The sequence below is a fragment of the Trachurus japonicus genome, chromosome 20 (genome assembly GCF_045865225.1).
Source record: "Trachurus japonicus isolate A0001 chromosome 20, Traja_1.0".
NCBI lineage: Eukaryota > Metazoa > Chordata > Actinopteri > Carangiformes > Carangidae > Trachurus > Trachurus japonicus.
Genome location: NC_140926.1, coordinates 6,503,815 through 6,523,499, shown reverse-complemented (window position 1 = coordinate 6,523,499; position 19,685 = coordinate 6,503,815). Strand labels below are relative to the sequence as shown.

The window sequence follows — 19,685 nt, the reverse complement described above, 5'->3', positions numbered from 1 at the left end:
TGTGCTATGTGCTTCCCCCCCAAGAAACAGAAAGCCGGGCGATGAGAACGAAGCAAATCTAAATTCAGGCTGAAAATACGTCCTTTCTCGTCTGCGCCGCCTCAGTCACGCTCCGTCAGATGACATTTGCAGAGACAGAAGAAAAAGAAGAAGAAGAGAGGGCAGACTGGTTTTTGTGGGCTTGGAATGATGAGAGGAGAATGATGAATAAATGAATAATACATCTGTGCTGTCATTCCTCTCTTCCTGCTCCACCTCCCTCTCTTCCTGTGTCAGCTGGAGTCGGTCCTGCGAGGCGTTCTGATCGTAGTTGGGATTGTCAGGTGTGGTCGACAGCAAAGTGACGCGTTGACACGAGCCCCCTCGGTGACGCGCCGAGCAGCTCTTTTGTTAAACGGGGTTGACAGCCCAAATAAGAGCTGTTTACACGCAAACAAGCGCGAGCAGCAGGTTCTGCAGCTGCCGTTAAGTGGTGTTTTTTTTTTTTTTTGCAAATATTGGGAAACCGCTTCCAGGAGGAGCGTCTCACTGCATTGACACAAAACAGATTTTTTTTCCCTCCGTTCCCGTCCACATGCACATCATCAGCTCTCCCTCTCCTCTGCGGTGTCATGAGAGATCCGCTTTACGTATAGATGCAGGAAATCCAGGTTCTCTGGAGGTGAAAATACAAAGAGCCTTTAATGATCGTCATGTCTGAACAAAAGAAATAGTGACAGCGTCCTCTCATGCATGTAACATTTATTAGACTCTGCCAGCGCTCGCTGCATCTCCTCCCTTCTGTCTCCCCCCCACCACCTTCCAATGGCGAGATGTTCTCACCTTAATTGTAAATGCACTCCTCTGCATGCAAATACCACTGCACCCCCCCACCTCCCCTCCCCAATCTCTTTCCCCCCACTCCCCTCCGATTTTCAATTAAGATCCAGACAGAGATAGAGGATCTCAAAGGGAGTACGCTACGGTGGGCCGGGCCTCGCCACCGCTCCAGACATATTGGAGGTAGAGGAGGAGGAGGAGAAGGGAGAAGATAGAAGGAGGGGGGGTTATTGAGTGGCCATGACCCCAGCGGACCCTCACCTCACTGGGATATCACACATCTCAGCCTGGACTCCTCCTCCTCTCAATGCTGCCGTGTCCTCAACCCACCCAGCAGAGGTGGAGGCGTCCTTGATTAGAATAGTCATTGAAATGATGGATTAAAACTGACTGTGTGTGTGTGTGTGTGTGTGTGTGTGTGTGTGTGTGTGTGTGTGTGTGTGTTATGGGCTGAGGTTTGTGTGTGTGCATGTGTGTGTGAATATTAATAGGTAGATTTTTATCTCCCAGTGTTATTATGAGCTTGGCCCCCAGCAATATAACTGCAACTTGGTGTAGATGATTACAAAATATATTCCTTAATAGGATAATCATTGGATTACAAGGTATGATTTTGGAATTATGTGTCTGGCCTGACTCCTGGAAATAATCTTTTTTTTTTTTGTCTCTCTTTTGCAGCTCGCTCAGCCCGGACGCAGACCCCGACGAGGCGTTCCAGAGGGAAGGCTTCGGCCGCCAGAGCATGTCAGAGAAACGCACCAAACAGTACGAGAACGCTAATCAGCTGGAGATCATCAAGAGCCGCAAGTCCAAGAGCATGGATCTAGGTAACTGCTGCGATAAACACACACATGCTGCATGCAAGAAGTCAAGAGTGAGTGATGAAAGGAAGTTTTTGTAAATACACTCTTGATTCGCTTCCCGCGCTACTTGCATGCGGTTTTATGGAGGCTTTTGCATGGTACTATTACTTATCTGGGACCACTTATTTCCCAGAGTCTCCACAGGTTGCCTGGCAACTGCTCCTGGCCAAGAAACAGTTTGCCACCGCATTAGGTGCTGTGGGGCAAAGTAAACTTACATAAGAGCCCGGCTAGCAGTTTCCCCCTGTTTCCAGTCTTTGTGCTAAGCTAAATTAGCACAAAGAAAGGGATATTCATAGAAAAAGCACATGAATATTTCTGCATATTTCCAGAAAATGAAATTTCCAAATGGTTTTCATAGTTTGGTTCATCTTTCATGTTGCAATAACACTGTTTTCTCAACAGTAATTGCAGAGATTTTTGAACAATACCACATCAAAAATCTGCCGAACAATAGACGGATTACGCTAAGCCCCAAAAGTAAACACATCTGAAGTTGGTATGAAGCTCTTACAGCAGTGAGTGTGCAGGCGTCTTCGTCCTGTGACCTTGTGTCCAGTGGAACAGGAGTAAAACACAACAAAGTGGGACTATGAGCACGACGGCCTCTTCAGTGACTGTTCAGAGATGGAGAGACTCACTCACACAGACACAAGCACTGGCTCAACAACACACTGTACCCAGAGAAGTTCAGAGCCGCTCCCAGCAGACGCTGCCTCCTCTCGGATCACTGGCTAATCATAACAGATAAAAGCTACCTCTGCTCCACGAGGAGCCCAGAGACCTGCAGGAAACCTCTGACTCTGCCTCAGACTGATGGAGGTCCGGGCCACTGCACCCTGGCTGCAGCCTCACTTCAACAAACTCAACTCAAAAACAAACTTTGGTAACACTTTACTTGACACTTATCTCTATAACGCAGTATAACCATACTTATAATGAGTTATAATGCAGTTATAGCACTGTATAACTAGTTACAAACACTCATATATGATCATAATGATTTATAACAATAATCATAACACACTATAAAGCATTTCATCATGACTTATAAGGTCAGGTATGATACGTTATAATTGTTAGTAACTCGCTGACAATGCCCACATCGATAATGCATTATAAATATAGTTATAATGTGTTATAATTGGCTTATAGATGTGTATAACTATCATTATAAACACATATAAATTACCAAAAGGCTTTATAACAATAAGCATAACATAGCAGAACATTTTATAATGGCTTATAAGGTCAAGTATTATAATAGAGTTATAATTGCTCTATGATGCGTTATGCTAATTGTTATAAAGCCTTATGGTAATTTATGAGTGTTTATAATGATGGTTATACACATCTATAAGCCAATTATAACACATTGTAACTATATTTATAATGCATTATCAATGTGGGCATTGTCTGAGAGTTACTAACAATTATAACGTATAAGTCATGATAAAATGCTTTATATTGTGTTATGATTATTGTTATGAAGCATTATGATCATTTATGAGTGTTTAGAACTATAGTTATATATTGCTCTAACTGCATTATAACTCATTATAAGTATAGTTATAATGCGTTATAGAGATAGGCGTCAAGTAAAGTGTTACCCAAACTTTCCATGGAGAAAGATGATAGTTGGTGATGGGATGGATTTCACAGAGAAGTGAGTTGAGCAGAAAAAAAAATAGTTTCCATTATCCTTAGTGTTGAAATATAATTGGATATTACAGAGGACAGGAAGTGAGGAGAATGGACAGGAAGCTCCGTGATGGTGTTCTCATTATTGCAAATGCACATTTTATCATCAAGTTTAATCAAAAAAGCTTCTTAATTGAGGCAAAGTGGCGTCAGCGTTTATTTGTGAATTTGATTAGCTCGCTAAAACAGCAGCAGTTTGTTTTTTTTAAAAGGATTGGAGCTCATCTGCTCACAAGACGACGGCTCACTCCCGGGATAACCGATGTTATTGATGTTTTACAAATCTCCATTATTGCTGTAGTTATTCTTCAGTTCTCAAGATAAGTGTGTGTGTGTGTTATTAGGTGGAATTCAAAATCACATTTCCTCTCACGACTCAATTGAGTTTGCGAAATCTCGCCAGCGACAGAAAAAAAAATCCCTGCCAATACAAAACCATAATCCATCAGTGAGAGTAAGGCGGTGTGCAGAGGGTGCAGGCAGATGACGAACTTGTTCCTCTCGCAATAATTCGAGGAAGTGACACGAGTTCCCGTAGGAGAGAAAATGTCTCAGTCAATCCATGTGTTCAGAGTCAAAGCTGCTACACATTGGGATTTGTGTGACCCATCTAATGTCACATAAGTCCCATTTATCTCAGAGGCGCGCTCTGCTATAGTATGGTGATTATTTTAATGAAATTATTACATCAAAGGCACACAATGAGAAATGGCTTATGGGTTATGTATAATAGAGTTGAGAATTAAACGAGCCACAGAACATATTGCTCACGTTCACCCTTAAGCGTCGACTTGCAAGTTTGTTTTCAGAAGTTATGTGAAGAAGGAGGTGTACGCGTTCCTCTCCGCTTTCCACTAACACATTAATAAAGCTGTCCTTTCCTTTGTTTTTTTTATATAAAGACCCCCCGCCCCCGACTAATAGTCTAGCAGCAAGTCCTCAAAAAAGGCTTTCGTTTTACACAACTGGGTTCTTTTTTTTTTTATCTTTAGGGTCTCCTATTCATGAAATGGAATGTTGTGAGCTTTTATTTTGGGACAAAATTTGTTTTTGGGGTTATTATTTAGAACTACCCCAATCTCTGTAAAACAGACAAATTAGGCCAGTCCGCCTAATGGAAAGATGATTTAAAAAAAAGCCCATCACTTGAGAATACTCACTCTTTTCCCATTCATATTTGCTGAGCTATTATTATATGAACCAGGTATCTGTCCTACATCACCAGTCAGTCAGAAATGAATTCACTTTTAAAAAATCATGAAAAATGAACCTGAAAACATAGTTGTAATTTAGGCGGAATTGCATTTTTGTGATAATGGGAAAGGGGGAACCTTAACTTTTCTCTTATTTAACAGAAAATCGTAAATTCCTTTCAAATACACTATTATTGTATTCCCTAAGATGTTGTTGAACAACACCCAGTGGTTGTATGGAGATATCTATCTAGTACAGTTTTATTGTAAATAAGATTTCTTTAGACAAACCTCTTCTCTAAAAACAGCCAAATTAGGTAATTCTGAGTGAGTGATGGGTGTTATAATAGCCTATAAATTAAGAATGGTCACTCTAATCATACTTTGATTTTGTTTGTGAGTAGGGTTAGTTATAAGTTGTTCACACGCTCGACAGTGCCGTACCCACACAGACTCCTTTCATTCAGTCACCAGGTACCTTTGTCCCTGCTTCTAATCTTGTTCCAGGTATTCCCAAATCGCATCCGCAGATGGATTTTGTGACTTTGAAGCCCATCGTTGTTGAAATATGCTAAACCCCCCCCCAGTCAGGCCTCCTGCGGTTCAATCCCATTTAGATGGGGAACAAAGCTGAGGGAGGTGGGGGAGAGAGTGAGGTGCTACCGCTGACAGTGATACGTTAGCACGTTCCAGCCACTTTGCTGTGTAAGCCTCCTGACTGACAGAGAGTTCAGCCTGCTGCACGGGCTGAACTCTCTGCTCCACTTACATCATTCACCGCTCCTCAACTCTTCAGCCTGTGCCTGCACTTTCCTTTTTCTTTCTGTTTCCTTCCTGTTCCTCTGCCTCTCTCTGCTTTGCATGTGGCCCCGTAACACCGGTACAGAGGAGACACTAACCACTCACACTTGTTTATGCTCTTTAACAGTATCAGATGAGATTAACTGCAGCACCAGAACCAATGGAGGTAAGCAACCATGCCGAGAGCCAGCTCAATACATTCACCATGATTGCAATGGGCCATTATGATTGTTCAGCTGGTGTCCATGGATCAATAATAGAGATTGGAGAGAAGCAATCCTCACCTCTTTTCTCCATAACCGGCCCATAACCGACCATTACTGGCCGTGTGATCCTGGCACCTTTGGGTGCATATGGAGGAGGGTGTTGTTTGAGGTAATTGCAGCATGATTCAAAAGAGGTAGGGGGGGGGAGAGGGGAGGGGGGTTCATATTGCTCAGAGAGACTTGCATGTTGTTGAATAGAGACTTGGCAACTAATGTGGGAACCTGTGCCATTGTGCTCGTTCTGCAGTGCAAATGATTGAAGAAAACACTCATTACTCCAGGAGGTGTGTGCATATGTGTGTGTTTGTGTGTGTGTGTGGAGAAAGCCAGGCAATAGAGTGGCATTTGCAACACAGAGACATTCATTGCCAGTTGGCCTCTTCAGCTCGCCACAATTGATCCATCATAGTCGGGCTGTTTTGAGCTCTGTTTGCAGCACATTAGAGTGCATTTACTCCATTAAATTATCACAGAGTGAGCTGATGACTGGGTCACGCCGGGGTATTTCTGAGTGCTTTCTGAGAGCACTAATTTGAAACTAACGTGCTTATTACCTGGTGTTTGCAGGGGCTTTTAAAAAAAAAAAAAAAACATGCATCAACTTGGTGCACGTCTCAGAGACCCCTAAACACGTTGTAAGAGGCAGGAAAAGTGTTAAAAACTAATATTAAAGAGGAGGAAGGGGGCTCGGGGCCAGCAGTGTTAAATGAGAGATGGAGAATAATTGCGAGTTTCATGTTCCAGCCGAGTCAGTCGCTCGATCCGGTGGGTTGCCAGGCCTGGCATGAGAGTTGCCAGCCTCTGCAGATTAATAGTTCAGCGAGCCGAGCGCGTGGGCTTAGTTGGAGGGTGATAAGTATAAAAATCAAATTACCGGGGTTGATAAAAAGCACAAAACCGCAGGACGGCATCCAGCAACCTGGATTGAGATATTAACCACAAATCCGGGTAATGATGATTTCCTCGTGACGCGTTCGGCGTGCGGAGGACGTCCTCTGTCAGGCTAATGATCCACAGCTGGAAGAGACATAGGAGCCCGGCCCGACCCGGGGATGCCCCCCCTTCCAACCCCCCACACCGCCGCGCCCTCCTCCTCCACTAGGATACCTGGACGTGGCCTTCCCTCGACCACCTTGGAGGCTATTTTTAACATAATTACCCTTTTACCGCCCTGCTTAAAGCCCTGACTCTCTGAATAAATTATGTGTAATGGAGCCCCTGTCTGTACACAGATCTTTACATGCAAGGACCTGTGGTGAGTAATGGCTGGGGAGCATAGTTTTAGCTGCTCTAATTATACTATGGGCTCCTGTCCCTGTAATAACTGCTGCTGATTTATTCATGGAGTTTGCCATACCTCCCCTCTTTCATTTAATGGCAATGGATCTTCTCCAATTAACTGTCCTTGGCCTTAATCTGGCAAAAGGAACACAGCAACAGTCTTCGGCCGTTCTTGTCTTCGGCCACGACAAAATATTCCAGGTGCAATTTTCTTCCTCGTGTTTGGTTTGATTTTCTTTTCCTCTATTTTCTTTCTTTTTTCTTTTTTCCTGTATTTCATTATGGTGATTTTCATTTCTCCTCCAGACGTGTGGGGAGAGACAAACTCATGTCTGTATGCAGTGGGGGGAATATGTATTTTCATCCCTGTGAATAAGAGGGGAGATGAGGAGCCAGAGCACTGAGGCTTCTGTTGTGTGATAGGAATCGCATAATAGACTGGCATACAGAGAGCTGTCCGTCAAACTCCCCCAGGAGAGCCGGGGCTGCTGCTGCTGCTGCCGCTGCTTCTGATGAAAACAAAGGCAGGTTCGAGGCGGCCGGGGTCTGTGGGCAAACTCTGTCTCTATGCGCCGCTCGCCCCGTTCCCTTTGTCTCACTGCTTCTCTCAGTCGTTCGCCGGGATGACTAGAAACAATGACGGAGGGGAGGGAGGTTGGGGTTTTGGGGGGTGGATCATGGTTACGGAATACCAAGCGGGAGGATAATTCCCTGTTTCCAAGTACAGCAGATGTCATTTGTGTTCCCTTGAACTGTTGCATCCTGTGCGGCTCTAACTTGCAATCCCATTGTGTCAAACATGCACCCTGGCTTTTCCGCGTATCCGCTGTTGGCAGGCTTTATGCATAAGCTTTAAAAAAGAAAAAAGAAAAAAACACACACAAATTTACATGACATTTGTGCTGGGTTGATTGAGTTTTATCCACAAAGTATAAAAAATGACAGCGTGTCCCTGCCATGCTTGTGTTTCCTTTATGATACTTTTTTTTTTCTGTCGACCGTCCTCTCTTGTCCTTCGCGTGATGAGATTACTCCTTCTGAACAAATGAATTACATGATTTTTTACTTGCTTTCTCTCTGTCTTGCAAGGCTTTTTATGCTTTCCTGGCATTAAAATTTGTCATAGTAATCAGAAATGCAGCTTCTCCTCTGAGGAACCGAGCAGTAAAACAAATCTTCTGTTCCTGCAGTCGAGAGCTCTTGACCCTTTCGACATTTGTAGCTCACCGTAAAGTTTCATTTTACTGTCCTGAGCAGCCTGCAGGCGCACATATGTGCTCTTCCCGCTAAATGGGATGCAGCATTACGGGATTGGGTGTTCATTTATTTGGTGTGGTACTTTTCTGGATTGAGTCCAGTGTTCTCTTGGGATTGGACACTTTTATTAACATTGACGAAAAAGGAAAAGGGGAAATGGTCTGTTAAATGCATAACAGTACATTTACCAGTCTGGAAACCCAACACCAGTGGCTAACAGCTGACCTTTTAGCCTATCTGACTTCTGTGACACCAGATCCATAGTCGCCATTGGATGATAGAGGAGCACTCACGCTCTCAGGGCGAGTGGACTGGGTGCAAACGCAGCAAAAAGACGAATGCCCCCATGACCCGAGGATCCCGAAAGTACCGTGAAAACTTTCAGTTCCCTTTTAAACTGAGTGAAATCAGTGCACGTGGCTCCTCCCTGCATTTGTCCTCAGCTACTAAGAGTCCAGATGAATGTTTGGAGCAGCGGGCTAATCACCAGTCAGCGGCTGCAGGTTTTGCTTGGTTAAAGGATCAAGAAGGAAACAGCAAAAGGCGTTGAACCAACAAAAGAGACACGAGCTGTCATTGGTAAAATAATGATAACAGCAGCAGCGTGTACACATTTCTGCACACAGCTGCCAGGACAGCCTCTTGTCTCTTAAGCTCTTAACTCATTCAAACCCTCCTCTTGCAGCCATATTTTCCTCTTTTTCCTGTTTCAATCCATCATGCACGTGTCAGCTTCTCCGTACTGCGGTCCCAAATTGTTTTCTTTAAGTGATGGGGGTTTATTTTCTTTTGCCTAATCTGTGTTTGGCTGTAAAAAAAAAAAAAAAAACCCTGCGTCTCTAAAAAGATCCGCTGTGATCACCCAGCAGCAGCGGCTCACGCCTCATTTAGGCCACTTTAAACATGTCCAGGATCCTGTTGATGACACAAGTGTGTGTATTGAGGAGTCCCTGCATGCAGCGCACACATAAATATACACACCTTAGTGTTTGCATGTGTGTGTTCCAGTCGGTGGGAGCAGGAGACAAGGCCTTACAGAAACATTTGCTATTGAAAACCAACAGGAAGAAGCTGCAGGAGACATTTATTTACACCACATGAAACCACAGAGGAAACAGCAGCACACATTCATTACATGTGGAGGGTCTATGGGGTCCGCGGGGAGTCGTAAAAAGACACAATGCTGCTCTGTCCAGACTCCTGCAACATGTGCTGCGTCCTCGGAGAGTCGGCGAGGGCTGCTGAAGTAATTGAATCAACAGTTTGATCTATTATTACTGAAGCGCACAAGTTTACATCTAACAAGGCCCTCACTTGCACATATTCAAAAAAAAAAAAACCCAGCTTGTTATGTGTGACAGCAGCCGAGCCGAGGCGGAATAAAGGAGGACAGAAAATCAACCAGGCTGTTTGTTTACCAACTGGCAAGTAAGGTAAGAGCTCCGGGGAACTGACGGACGCTCCCCAACAAAATGAAATACCAATACCTGAGTCGCGCTCCACTGACATACCCTAAACAAACCCCTGGCAAGCATTGGAAAAATAATTACAGCTTTCCTGGGCCTGGCCCCGGTGCTGAAGAGGTTGACTGTTGCAGAGTCACACCAGCAGCTTATACATCAAGGAAAAAGCTTCTGTAATTAGCGACTTTGGAAAAAATGTTTCATGTCACAGCGACTTTCTTTCATGTTGAAGAGTTTATCTCTTCATTTTATTAACTTTGCGTAACGGGTGTAATTTCTGCAGCGTTGTTTTGGCGAAGTAAACACTAGGTTTGTTTCATGATTAGTGTGTTTTTGTGTTTCCGTGCAGGTGGCCTCTGTCGGCAAACGTTTCGGTGATGCTAATCGGAGCTAATCAGCACGGAGCAGCTTGTTTTTTTGTGTCGTTACCTGCAGTTCTGAACACGTGGCGGCCTTGGAAAGAGAGCGAGAGATTACAGCGCCCAGGTTTTTGTTTGTGCTGAGATGATACAAGAGAATAGTGTTGGAAAAAAGAACAGAGTCAGATTTGTTTAGTCTATAAGCCCCCACCCACCCCCCCACCCTCTCTGTTCCAGAAGTAAAAAGCAGAGTGAGAAACACCTGTGGGAATAGTTTTAGGTCTGAACACTATAATCACTTTGGTGCTGTGGTACATTGCTGTCTTTGATATTTCATTTATATGCATTACGTTTTAGCCATATAATTTAACTGTGCAGACACAAGAACAAAGGTTGAATTATAATTCTCAACAGGAAAATGTCTCGGTGAAGATGTAATACTCTGTTCTCATTTCACACACTTCATTGGCCAGGCAATGGCATCATTTGTTTTTCATGTTAATTGCCAGACTCACACTCTCTCTCTGCCTGCCAACCACGGCACATAACATCATCCCATACAAAACCAGCAAAACGTAAATGATTCATTGTCATGCAACGAGCTCCATGATGATAAGTTTTAGGTCGGCCATTGTTTGAGGTGGGGGGGGGGTGAAGTTAGAGTCACGCACCATTAGTCCGACGGCCTCGATGACACCGTTTCCTTCTTCTCCGTACAGGATCCAAAGACGTGGAGGTCGGGCCGTCGCTGGGCCTGAAGAAGTCCAGCTCCCTGGAGAGTCTCCAGACGGCCGTCGCCGAGGCGACGCTCAACAGCGAGATAAACGTCAACAGGCCGCGCTCGCGGATCGTCAGGAGCCGCGGCTGCAACGAGAGCTTCCGCGCCGCCATCGACAAATCGTACGAGAAACCCGGCGCCGCGGCTTCAGAGGAAGGAAACAGCATGGAGACGTGTGAGTGTCACTTCCTGTTGTTGTCTGTACCTATGTCGACTGTTTGTATGTTTAGTCCATGTGTTGTAATGTATCTGTCCTTTATGTCACCTTGTCTATCACCTAACTTCACCAATAATAATAGATAAAAAAATAACAAAACAAAACAAAATACTAGGCTATGCATTGTTATAAATCCATAATATTAAAGAAAAATGAATTTGATTCCACTATGGGTCATAAAATTAGTGTAATAACTCATCTATCAGACAATGTAGCCCAAACTTTGTGCAAAATTCTAAATCCGGGATGAAAGTGGGGTAGTTTTTTTTCGCATTGGACAATGCAGGCGCACAAATTATGCATCACGTTGCTCACGATTCATCAGCCACTGATATTGGATCCGTCACCCGTCAATTAAATGTCTGAGACGCACACACATACACACCGAGCTCGGTCTCGCCCTAAACATTGAATATCCCGCCCACTTGATAACGACCAATCAAATTTGTTTTCCTTACTCGGGTAAACTTGTGAAAACTCATAGAAGGAAGCGCAACAAACATTTCTGAACACCTTTAAAGCAGTAGAAATGTGGGGAAAAAAAGAGAGACATGTGAGTGGTGATCGAGGATCAGTGCCCCAAACTGTGTCACTACATAATGTACAATGGAAGACATTAGAAGATTATTACAGAGGGATTCTGTTTGTGTAATATAGGCCAACTCAATAATGCTTCTTCCCCCAGAGCCTGTTCAGAGTGGCGGGATTCACCCCCCTAAAGGAAACTAGGTTAGGGATCCCCACTTGCTGGAGAGATGTGTATGTGTGTGTGTGTGTGTGTGTGTGTGTGTGTAGCACAAAGCACATCGGCACTAAGAGTCTAGGTTACACACTTATTAATATTCACACACTTCATGTTTGGTGGAATTGTTAGAGAATGTGGCAGTGTGTTTTCCCTGCAGCTTACAAACTCTCAAAGTGCATTGGCGTGTTTTCCACCGTCGTGCATGCGAGGAAAAATCATCTGCTGTTTACCCACATACGTCAGGCTGCGACTGCATCCATTTAACACGTAACATGTATGCGCAGTGACATTTACGCCGATTGTAAAGTGAAATGAATATCTTTAATTCAGCCTGTGCCGGTTTTGTTTTGGCACGACACTCCCTTCTCTACTTTGCCAGGATTCCTCACTTCCTCTTTTGTTTACCTGCCAGAAATTTCACAAAAAAATTCATCCGACTTTATCCTTAACTATGACGAGAGGAGAGGAAGAAGAAAGACACACGGCACCTTCTGCCTGAGTGGATATATCCATTCCTACTCGGTGTCTGATGACAAACAGACATGCATTGGATATAGAGAGGCAGCCGTCTTATGTTTAGCGACAGGTAATAACACTGCAACACTACAAGAGTAATCACCGGATATAAATTTCCATTCACCATTAAAGGATTCCATTAAAAGAGCTGGGGGACATTTGAGAAAGAAGGAATTATTTGCCTGAAACGCTTTGTTCTCATAAGCTCTGTCGGCATGCCACTAAATACAGTCTTATCTCGCCGAAGAAAAATGGGGAAAGCAACCGATTTCCCCCGCCGCGGTATATTGCATTCTCCCTCATGATATTCAAATAACTCTGTTTTTCAATTTAGATAAAAGCAGCCAGTCTGTGCTCGTCACTGAGGTTAATAGTCAAAGTTGACAGATAAGCCTCTGCCTTCCTCTGCTCCCAGACTTTTATTTACATAAAATAAGAATGTGGCATCACCTAAAGAAAATGTGTCCCCAAAGATATCCTGCTGGGCAAAACGCAACCCCCCCCTCCCCTCCCCTCCCCTCCGTTCCCCAACCACTGTGCTACTTCTTGTTGTTGTGTATTTCAAGGAAATGGGGAAAGAAAAAGGAGGAAACCTGCAGCACAGGGCAGAAACTCTTCTCCACTTCTTTATTTTAGGTGTCTGTCATAACCGTCAGTGACAGGGCCAGCTGATGTGAAAGCAGGGGGGAGTTTTAATGGTTTCGGAGTTTCACTTTTGTGACGACAAAATGTTTCCTGCAGTTGTCCATCTCCTCACATTACCTTCCAGTCTTTTATCAAACACTCCCGCTGTCATTGGAGATTGTAGAAGAGGTCGTTTTCTGCTCACTTCCATTAGATCGCTGTGGACGCTTCAGGTTTTTGATGTCCACCGATAGATGGAGGTTTATTTCTTTTTTAGGTCTTGTTTTATTCAAAATTCTCAGATTAAATAAAAAAATAAAAAAACACTGCATTGAATAATAACAACGAAACTCCCTTTTGTTTGCCCTGCCCTCTGATTCACCACCAGGCCTTTATATACATGTAAAAAGATGCTAAAGCAGGCATGTCCAAAGTCCGGCCCAGGGGCCAATTGCAGCCCTTGTTCAGATTCCCACCGGCCCGCAGTCTCTGTCATAAAATCAATAATATGCGGCCGCCAGCACGTACAAAAACAAAAAACACGTACAATAAAAAGCTATTTTATATTTCACCAGAAGACGGCAGCAGACCTGTGGCCGCACTCTAGCCGCGCGACCCTTGACCCTTTCCAGCCCATTTCTAAAATATAATATAATATAAAATATAATATGCAATGTTTCATATGAACCTAGATATGTTTAAGCTTCCTGAAAGTTTTTTTTTTTTCCAGACAAACCTTTTCTTCATTTTATGTGGTCTTCAAATATGAAAACCAGAGTGATTTTGGTAAAAACTTGTTTAGATGTATTTATATTCTACGTGAAGAAATGAAAAGAATGCCATTTGCATTAAAAAATGTAAATAGTTAATTTGCATTTAATGTTAATGGTTCAAAGGATGTCAGGCTGAATGGTCGGCCCTCACACATTTTCACCTCACCAAATCTGGCCCTCTTTGCAAAAAGTTTGGACACCCCTGTGCTAAAGCCACAAACCCCGGCCGGCGCACATGGCCGCTGCCCTCTGGGTGGCTCTGGATTACAATGTTTAGCATGTTATCTGCAGATTGGCATCGTTAAGCAGTAGCAGCATTAGCACTCATTTAAATAGCTCAGACACAGCTCACAGCTGCCATTCGCTACTGTCGCTCTTAAGTGGATGATAAGCAGCCAGCAGATTGAGTGATAAAACTGGTATACTCATCCAGAACCTGCTCCCTAAATTTTTTTGTGGAGGTGGAACGGGGAAGGGAGGGGCTAACGCGGCGGCAACGAGCTGCATAATTGAGCAGGTTTAAGCTGCCAGTTCGCTCCGTGTTCCTGCAGCACGCCGCCTCATGTTGAGATTCCATCTCAGTAATTCCCTGGGAGATGGCAGCTGAAGGAAACAGCTGATAGCTGCACAGATCACAGGAGAAAACAAACCCCACTGTTCATCCTGGAAACGTGAATCCTGCGCGGCTCCTCCCTCTCGTAGTCCGCCAAGATCCATCATGGCCTCCCCTCCCTGTTCTTTTTCCTCACGATAAGCACTTTTCTCTCCTCCATCAAAGGCAGAAGTTAGACGACGACACGCAGGACTGTAATAAGTTGCAATCTGAAGGACATCTACCTCGTTGCCTCAGAGCCACAGATATAAGGCAGACAGGAGCTATGCCGCTTGTGGAACGCACCACATTTGCAATTAAGATCCCCAGGAGGCTTTTTCAAGATTATTTAAATGTATAATTACTGACAGATTAATTACATTTTGCACATCAGTTCTGATTAGATGTGATGGAAACTTTGAGTTTAATCAACCCTACATCTCCTAAGGAGTTTGGTTTCAATTTGATGTCGGGGTTGAAACGAGTTCAGCTGTAAATTAAGAACCAGATTCATAATATGACCATCTTTACAACTTCTTCTATTTGCTCAGATCACTTTTTATATGAAATGCAATAGAAAGGGGTAAAAAAAAAGAGAGAGAGAAGCAGCAGACTTTCCTCTTGTGAGCTGTGTGAAATGTGCACTCTTGAAATAACTTCAGGCTCCGGCTAAGTGAGAATATGTTCAACTGAATATTATTCTCAGAGGGGGAACAATGTAAATATATTCTGCTCTAATGAGACGGATGAGTTGAGTTTGTTTTGTTCAAAGCTGCCGTACCTTGTGGGACACAGCTTTTCTTTTAATGGTTTATCTGATGTTGCAAGAGGAAAAGATGTGAGTCTTTGTAACTGATGAAAAAAAAAAGTGTTGTTGCTTTGTGCTGATTTCAAATGCGGCGTCTGTGATCTACAGGGAGTCAAGTGGAAGTAGAAGTTTTTTGTCTGTCTTTATTGACTTATTTTATTTTTTCCTTTCTCTCGCTGTGTTCGTGTACTATTCTTCTCACTCTCGCAAAATACCTGCACTCAACACCGTCTCCATCCTCCTTATCTCCTCGCTGCAGTGGACGAGGACACGGAGGGAAGCTCCCGGTCGGGCCGCGAGTCCATGTCCACCAGCGGCGACCTGAACCTGAACGGCAGCTTCTCCCGAGACGACAGACGGAAAGACTGGGACAAGGTCGGAGGGAAGGAGAGGAAGAAACCTGAGAGGGATAAAGAGGAGAAAGACAAGGACAAGATCAAAGCCAGGAAAAGCATGCTGAAGGGCCTGGGCGATATGTTCAGGTAAGAAGGAGAGTGAGACGGCGCTCAGCTTCACATTCCTAAACAAACCCCCCTCCCCTCCCCTCCCCTCCTCTTTTCCCTTCCCGGCTTTTTAGCCGCAAGCGCCAATTGCTATCTGCTTTATTTAATTCCTCTCAACACGTCGGCCATTGGATCATACAGAATTTGAATGCATTCTCTGGATGTTGCCAGTGCTAATCAGGGACCTCTCTCCTTGAACCTTGTGAGATGGAGGCAGTGGATGGAGGGGATGGAAGAGGGAGGAGAGGGGGGGGGGTTATCGACCTCAAGGGCCTCTGGCACTTTTGAGCCAGATTATTTTTAATAAGGGCAACATGTTTTATTCATAAACCCGTGTGCGCAAACCCTCCTACCCAAACACGCTCCGCATTTGTTAACCAGCAGACAATGTTCAGGGCCCGTACGGGCGCCGATGTGGGAGCTGTGATTGGGTTCTGGGGATAAAAGACCTTTGGAGACGGTAAAAACCCACCGTAGACTGGAATAGATGCGTGTGATTGATATTCTCAGCGTCTGAGGTTGCAAAGTTTTTAAAGAGTAACTAAACCCCTACGTTTTGGCTGACGTGCATCTAAGCTGGAAATTCAAAAAATGCTTTGATTATGGGCGGGGCTCCAGGAGCAGTTAAGACACGCCCACTGCCACTCCTCCATCTCAGCCAATAGCAAAATTTGATTGTAATAGCCGAGTTTCAACCCATAGAGGGCAGTCACTCGTACATATTTACAACAAAATACACCAAATTTTAATATTTTGACTAAAATGTCAAGAGTTGGACCAGAAACTATCAACAACACTACTTTTCACCAGAAAAAAAGTGGTTTGGGGGTTTAGTTACTCTTTAAAGTCAGGGAGGCAAAGAGAGGTTCCACCATTCTGATCCCAACACAACACCCCATAATATTCATCAGTTTAAAAATAAATATGCATAAGCAAAAGATTAGTTTTCCTTTAGTGATGCTCACACCTGCTGTAAGTCTTTAACGCTGTTTTATCACCTCATCTACTCCTCATAGGAAGTCGGAGGCAGATTCAAACCAGACGGATGTAGTGGTTGTAGCTGAGCCACTGGAAAACACCCAACAACCTACAGTACACAACTAATCTGGCTTTGGCCCATACACACGGCGTACGAAAGGAGAAACGTGCAAAAGGAGTAAAGATGAAAATACATAAATAAACATCCTGCGGGTTTCCACTCAGTCTCCTCTGCCACGGGGAAAATTAGGAGGGGGAGTCACATTAATTATTTCAATTCTGTGCACATTTGAATATGGCATAAATTAATGGCGGAGGCAGCGCGGGGCCGTTATCGTGCCGTAAGTTGTTTTCATGTGGATTAGTTTAATGGGATTAGTTAGCGTATCGCGGCACACGGCTCGGTAATGAACAATAAAGACGACAAGTGTGTTTTGAGGTCACGATTGAGGAATGCGGGAAGCTTCCTTATCTCCCATTATTTTCACTCATGTGCTTCTTTCTTTTTTTTTTTTTCACTCTACTGTCTTTGCATCCCGTGGTGGTGTAAATGCGTAATGAGTCATTCAGGCTCACATTCTGTTGCTGCACACCAGGCGAGAACACATATGTGGAGACGCACACATGTTCACAGGGATGCACACGGAGAAATGTGCAAAAGAGAAACATTTTAAGCCACAGATTTGTCGGCAGCATGTTCTCCAATTGGTGAAACCTCATGCAACTCGGCCCGAGAGGTGGCTGCAGGGTGAGTTGTTAGCCGTGCACGTTGCCCTCCTCGGCCTCGTCATCGTTCTTCATTATCTTCGAGTGCCGCCGCCACTTAAGATTTGGCACGTGGCGGGCCCCTCGCTGACATCGGCCCCTGCTCTGTGCATTTAACACCAGCGGGCCCCGTGCCTCCTTGAATGCAAAGAGGCAGCTTCCTGAAGCAGCCTGTCTCTCCAGCTCTCACACTTTGTCTTTCTTTCTCTCTTTCTGCAACTCCTACTCCTTGTTGATACCTCAAACAATTTTCTACTTAAAGCTGTGACAGCTCTCACACCCACACGTCTACACTGTCCTTTTCTATTCTCTCCCCGCTCCCTCACAATCCACTTAACAGGTTTAGAAAGTTAGAGATGGCAGGGAACTGAGGTGAGAATGAATGCGTCCCACTGGATAGAATAACAAACTTTTTTTTTTTTCTTTCCTTTTTTTGTTGTTGTAAAGAACCAAATGGAGTGACGTGAAATGCCTGCCGGTCAGAAAGGGAAGAAGATGGGAAGAAAGTGAAAGATCTGCTGTGTGTCTGACTTTTAGAGATTCTAGCAAAAGTTTTGACAGTGATTTCAGAATGAAGTTTCACAGCGCATGAAGAAAGGTTCGTCTGACAGTAGCTGAGGCTTACGGATCACGGATAGAATTTACATTGGCAAGTTTCGCATGCGAGCGTCTCACCATTTCATGCAAACATCAAAAAGACATCCTGATTGGGTTAATCCTTTGTAATGCTTGTCTCCGTGGTTCTGATTAGCATAAAATGGACAGGCAGGCACTCGCTTCCTCCTGCATTTCTCACACATGCATGTCTTACACTCACCTTCTCCCTCTAAGGAGATTTCAAGGAGTTTGCATCGCGCTGCAATTTGAGCTCATTTGCATGCAGGCCTTTGGACAGCCTGATGAACGTGTAGCGCACGTCCGCTTAATGGACAGCCTGATTGGGAGTGCATTAACATCAGAGCCAGGGGAGAGGAGGATGGCCTAATATAGGCAGCGAGGGGGAGGATAAAGGAAGAGACTGAGATAAATACTGTGAGTGCAAGAATGACTGAGAGTGTGCAAGTGCGTGATGGAAACAAAATTGACTGCTAAAGCCCAAAGCAAAGAAGCTGCAGTGCACAACCCTGGCTCCACTGCCTCCCTGGATTTATCCTACACTGCCTATAGGATGGCAGACTGCCTGGTATACAGTCCTGTACCATCCAGTAAGAGATAGCTTATAATCTTATGAATGGATAACAATGTGCATGCATGCATAGGATAAAAATTGAGCCCCGGGCAGCTTGACATCACTGTTATTCCAAGGATGTCTGTTGCATGCATATATACGGCCGCATCCTTGTCTGCATTCAGTGGGATAGCGGGCGGTGCAAGGCGGTGCATTAACCCCCAAACCACTGGGCCTGATTATTCATCTCCTTTCTAGTGGATAACATGTGATCATTACTTTCCGATTCTATCAGTTTTGTTTAGATGTGGGCAGAGCCTCGCCCAGGGCTCTGTTAGCATGCTAGCAGACAATGACGTCTCAACCCTGGCCTGCAAAGACTCCGTTCAACATGCCTAATGAGGTGTTGTTATCTGCTCTGTGACTGACTGACCTCCTCCATCAAAGACCCATCTCCCATCTCTTGATGTGTTTATGTGTGTGTGAGTACACAAAAACGCCACGTCTGCTTCATTTATCACAGAGCATTCAGAGTATTCAGCCGATAAAACAGGATGGAAATTAATATTTTGAAGGGTCAATTAGAGCCATTAGTGCAGTATTTATGACATGTGTCTGCACAGACGTTTTCAGAATGTTGCTTTTTTTTTCTTTTTTTTTTTAGATGTAGAAATGTGTTTTTGACTCGAGTGGAGAAAATGCATTATAGTGTAGGAAAAGCAAACAGCAGCATGAAGGAGAAACGAGTGTGAAGGCTGCAAAAATGGAAGGCAGGCACAGGATGGAGAATGGGGGCCAGAGCAGAGAAGAGGAGGAGGAGGTTGAGGGGGGATTGGGTGAGAAGGAGAGAGGGGCCGTGTGCACTGGAGTGAACTGGGGCACCGAGGGAGAGTGGGAAAGGAAGATGAAAAGGAAAAGCAAAGGGAAAGGGAGAGGGGGGGAATGAGAAAAGAAGGGAGCTTTTTACAGTGGCAGTCACCGCATCGTGCTACTGTCTGCCTGCAGGGAGGATCCACCATCTCCACTCATTCTGCTTCTTTTTTTTCTCTTCTATTTAGTGTGCGTGTTAGCACGATCAGTTTTCAAGGAGCGTAGACATTTACATGTGCGTGTGCGTTATGCCCATTCACGTGCGTGCGTGCGTACAGATGAAACGCCTGTGTTAATGGGCTCTGGCATCTCACCCTTGCTAACCCACACACATATACACATACA

The 19,685-nt window shown here is 44.5% G+C and overlaps 1 protein-coding gene across 6 annotated transcripts in view; it reads left to right on the top strand.

Annotated features, from left to right (window-relative positions):
* The window catches only part of LOC146966280 (partitioning defective 3 homolog), a 372,282-nt gene that overhangs the window by 244,907 nt on the left and 107,690 nt on the right, over window positions 1–19,685 (top strand). For 4 of the 6 annotated variants that reach the window (XM_085762582.1, XM_085762580.1, XM_085762581.1 and 1 more), the window contains exons 17-19: window positions 1,498–1,646; window positions 10,723–10,956; window positions 15,316–15,538. In XM_085762582.1, coding sequence (XP_085618708.1) covers window positions 1,498–1,646; window positions 10,723–10,956; window positions 15,316–15,538 — 606 coding nt within the window. Of the gene's footprint in view, window positions 1–1,497; window positions 1,647–5,504; window positions 5,544–10,722; window positions 10,957–15,315; window positions 15,539–19,685 lie in introns of all 6 variants that reach the window. The other 2 variants (XM_085762578.1, XM_085762576.1) reach the window with 1 other exon arrangement.